The sequence below is a fragment of the Corylus avellana genome, chromosome 7 (assembly GCF_965113065.1).
Source record: "Corylus avellana chromosome 7, dhCorAvel1.hap1.2, whole genome shotgun sequence".
NCBI classification, from domain to species: domain Eukaryota; kingdom Viridiplantae; phylum Streptophyta; class Magnoliopsida; order Fagales; family Betulaceae; genus Corylus; species Corylus avellana.
The window spans coordinates 7,494,942-7,497,541 of NC_142496.1; the positions used below are offsets into that span (position 1 = coordinate 7,494,942).

The window sequence follows — 2,600 nt, forward strand, 5'->3', positions numbered from 1 at the left end:
GTTTTCTTTTAGCCCTTTTCACGCCCCACCATCATGTTCACTTCGCCATCGATCTTAGAGTAATAGAGTGTATAATTTATTGTTGAAGTTTCTTGTCTTTTATCGACTTTGTTTTCTTCTATACTCTGCCACCCACCATCCAGTTGACGTTTATTATTATTCTTATTTGAAATTTCTTCTCTTTTTCTAATGTTGAAGTTTATTATAAAAGGTAATCCTTTTATAGCAGTTAACATGCAAAGAACCAAGCTCTAGCAAGTTTATAATTTCTTGCTGAAGTTCTTCAACCGTCACATTCACTAGAGACGGCTTGAACTCTCTCTATAATGGATAGAAGGCAAGATGAAGAAGAGAATATGGCTGCTGTTTATGAAGCCTCACTGAATGGGTGTGTAATCACCCTGAAAAGATTGATCCAAAGGGATCCACTCATCCTTAATAAAGTTTCACTCACATCCTTAAGTGAGACCCCTTTACACATAGCAGCTTTGCTTGGCCACCTTGAATTTTGTAAAGTTCTTGTCAGCAAGAACCCTAAACTTGTAGAAGAGGCAGACTCGCTGGGACGAACCCCACTTCACTTGGCTTCTGCAGAGGGATACACTGACCTGGTACAAGCATTCTTGCAAGCAAATGCAGATGTTTGCTTAGTTCGTGATCAAGATGGGAGAATTCCTCTCCATTTAGCAGCAATGAGAGGACGAACAGAGATCATAGAAGAGTTAATTATTACTCGACGAGAGTCCATCCGAGTGAATCTCGATGGAGACAGTGTTTTGCACTTGTGTGTTCGATATAATCATCTGGATGCTCTAAAATTGTTAGTGGCATTAGCTAATTGTGAAGAATTATTCCTCAACTCCAAAGACCACGATGGAAACTCCATATTGCATTTAGCTGTGATGCTCAAGCAAATGAAGGTGCGTTAACAATATCTATGGCTACTCTTTTAAAGATTTATTTCTAGTGATATATAAAGTACCACACTATCCACGTCTACGAAATTATTTGAAATCTACTTCTTGTTTCTCCTTCTCTTTTATGTTAGTTTGCTTGTATTCGTCCATATGTTCGCAGAAAAAGTAAAAACAATGGAAGAATATTCACAATGTTTTCATACATGCCCATCAAAAATAGAAAGATCCCTTCGTTTGATGCAGTTCTACTAAAAATCATGCAAAAAGTAGTAACTGACCCAAGAATGATCATTCAATGTGGTTGAATTAAATTTATTTTTTTGTTGTCTTTGTGCAGGCCGTAAAATACTTACTTTCAGTACCAGAAATAAAAACAGAGGCTAATGCCATGAACAAGATTGGTTACACAGCTTTGGATGTCTTAGACGTCTGTCCAAGAGATTTTAAATGTTTTGAAATCCAAAACATTCTAAAAGAAGCCGGTGTCAGAAGATCAACTGATCTAAATTCTTCCCTACCAACGACACCAACTGCTGATGAAGCACAACCAGCTCAATCCGGAAAGCTAGCTCGATCAAGGTTTAGGAGATTGTGGGAGTGCGTTTATTCGTTTTTAGTTAAACACTGGACGCACCAGGGAAATTGGATGGAAGAAACACGTGGCACATTGATGGTAGTAGCCACTGTAATTGCAACCATGGCTTTCCAAGCTGGGATCAGCCCACCAGGTGGCGTTTGGCAACAAAATACAACCAACTCCACGGATGGTTTCTATTGTACGCAAGATAATATATGTGAAGGCGGCACAGCAGTTTTATCTTATTCCTATCCAGACGACTACCTATTGTTCTTATATTTCAATACCACCTCTTTCTTTGCATCTCTATGCGTCATACTTTTGGTCATTACTGGATATCCTCTTAGGAGCAAGTTCTTTATATGGCTTTTGACGTTAGCCATGACTATCTCAGTCGCGTTCATGACATTTACCTATATAAAAGCAGTGATTATGGTGACCCCGAATCATCTTCTTGATAAAGTTAGCTCGTTGGCCCTAAAATTAGTAGATATTTGGATGGGAATCGTTTTGATTGCTGGGGTAATTCACATAATTCGGCTACTCTATTGGATAGCGAAGAAGTTGATTCACATAATTCACCTACTCCATTGGATGGCGAAGAAGTTGTGTAATTTCATACGCAAGTCAACAAGGGGTCCAACCGAAGACCAGGCTAAAGTCTAAGAGGAAAATTGTTATGATTTGAATTTCGGTTGATCAGAAAGAAGTTGTAAGGGGTAGGGTTAGGGTAATCTCGTTGTAATATTTATCTTTAAATTTAGTGCTAAGTTCATAATTAGTCATTGAATTCTATTAGGATTATAATTGGGCGATGTTATGCATAAATCAGTGATTTAATGACGAATAAAAAGCTTGGCTTTTAGAACTTGGAACTACCTTCTCTCTTGCGTAGATTCATTTTTTAAGCCATGCAAATTAAGAACTTGGCTTCGCCCATATCGAAACCTATTATTAGTGGTGATCATAAGGTTTTATGGCCTTTCTCATTAAATCATAGTCTTTGTGTATGCTTGTTTCTACATCTTATTATATTTTTGACTATTTTATGAGACATTAACACTGAAGGCCGGATACTTAAAGAAGCTAGGAATATGTCATGGTGT

General features: G+C 37.8%; 1 protein-coding gene across 1 annotated transcript; it reads left to right on the forward strand.

The window, feature by feature from the left end:
- Positions 1 to 326: 326 nt before the first annotated feature.
- LOC148584411 (uncharacterized) lies at positions 327 to 2,160 on the forward strand. The gene is made up of 2 exons (XM_088518645.1): positions 327 to 920; positions 1,255 to 2,160. Exons 1-2 carry the CDS (start codon positions 327 to 329, stop codon positions 2,158 to 2,160), a joined length of 1,500 nt encoding a protein of 499 aa, XP_088374771.1.
- The last annotated feature ends 440 nt before the right edge of the window (positions 2,161 to 2,600 follow it).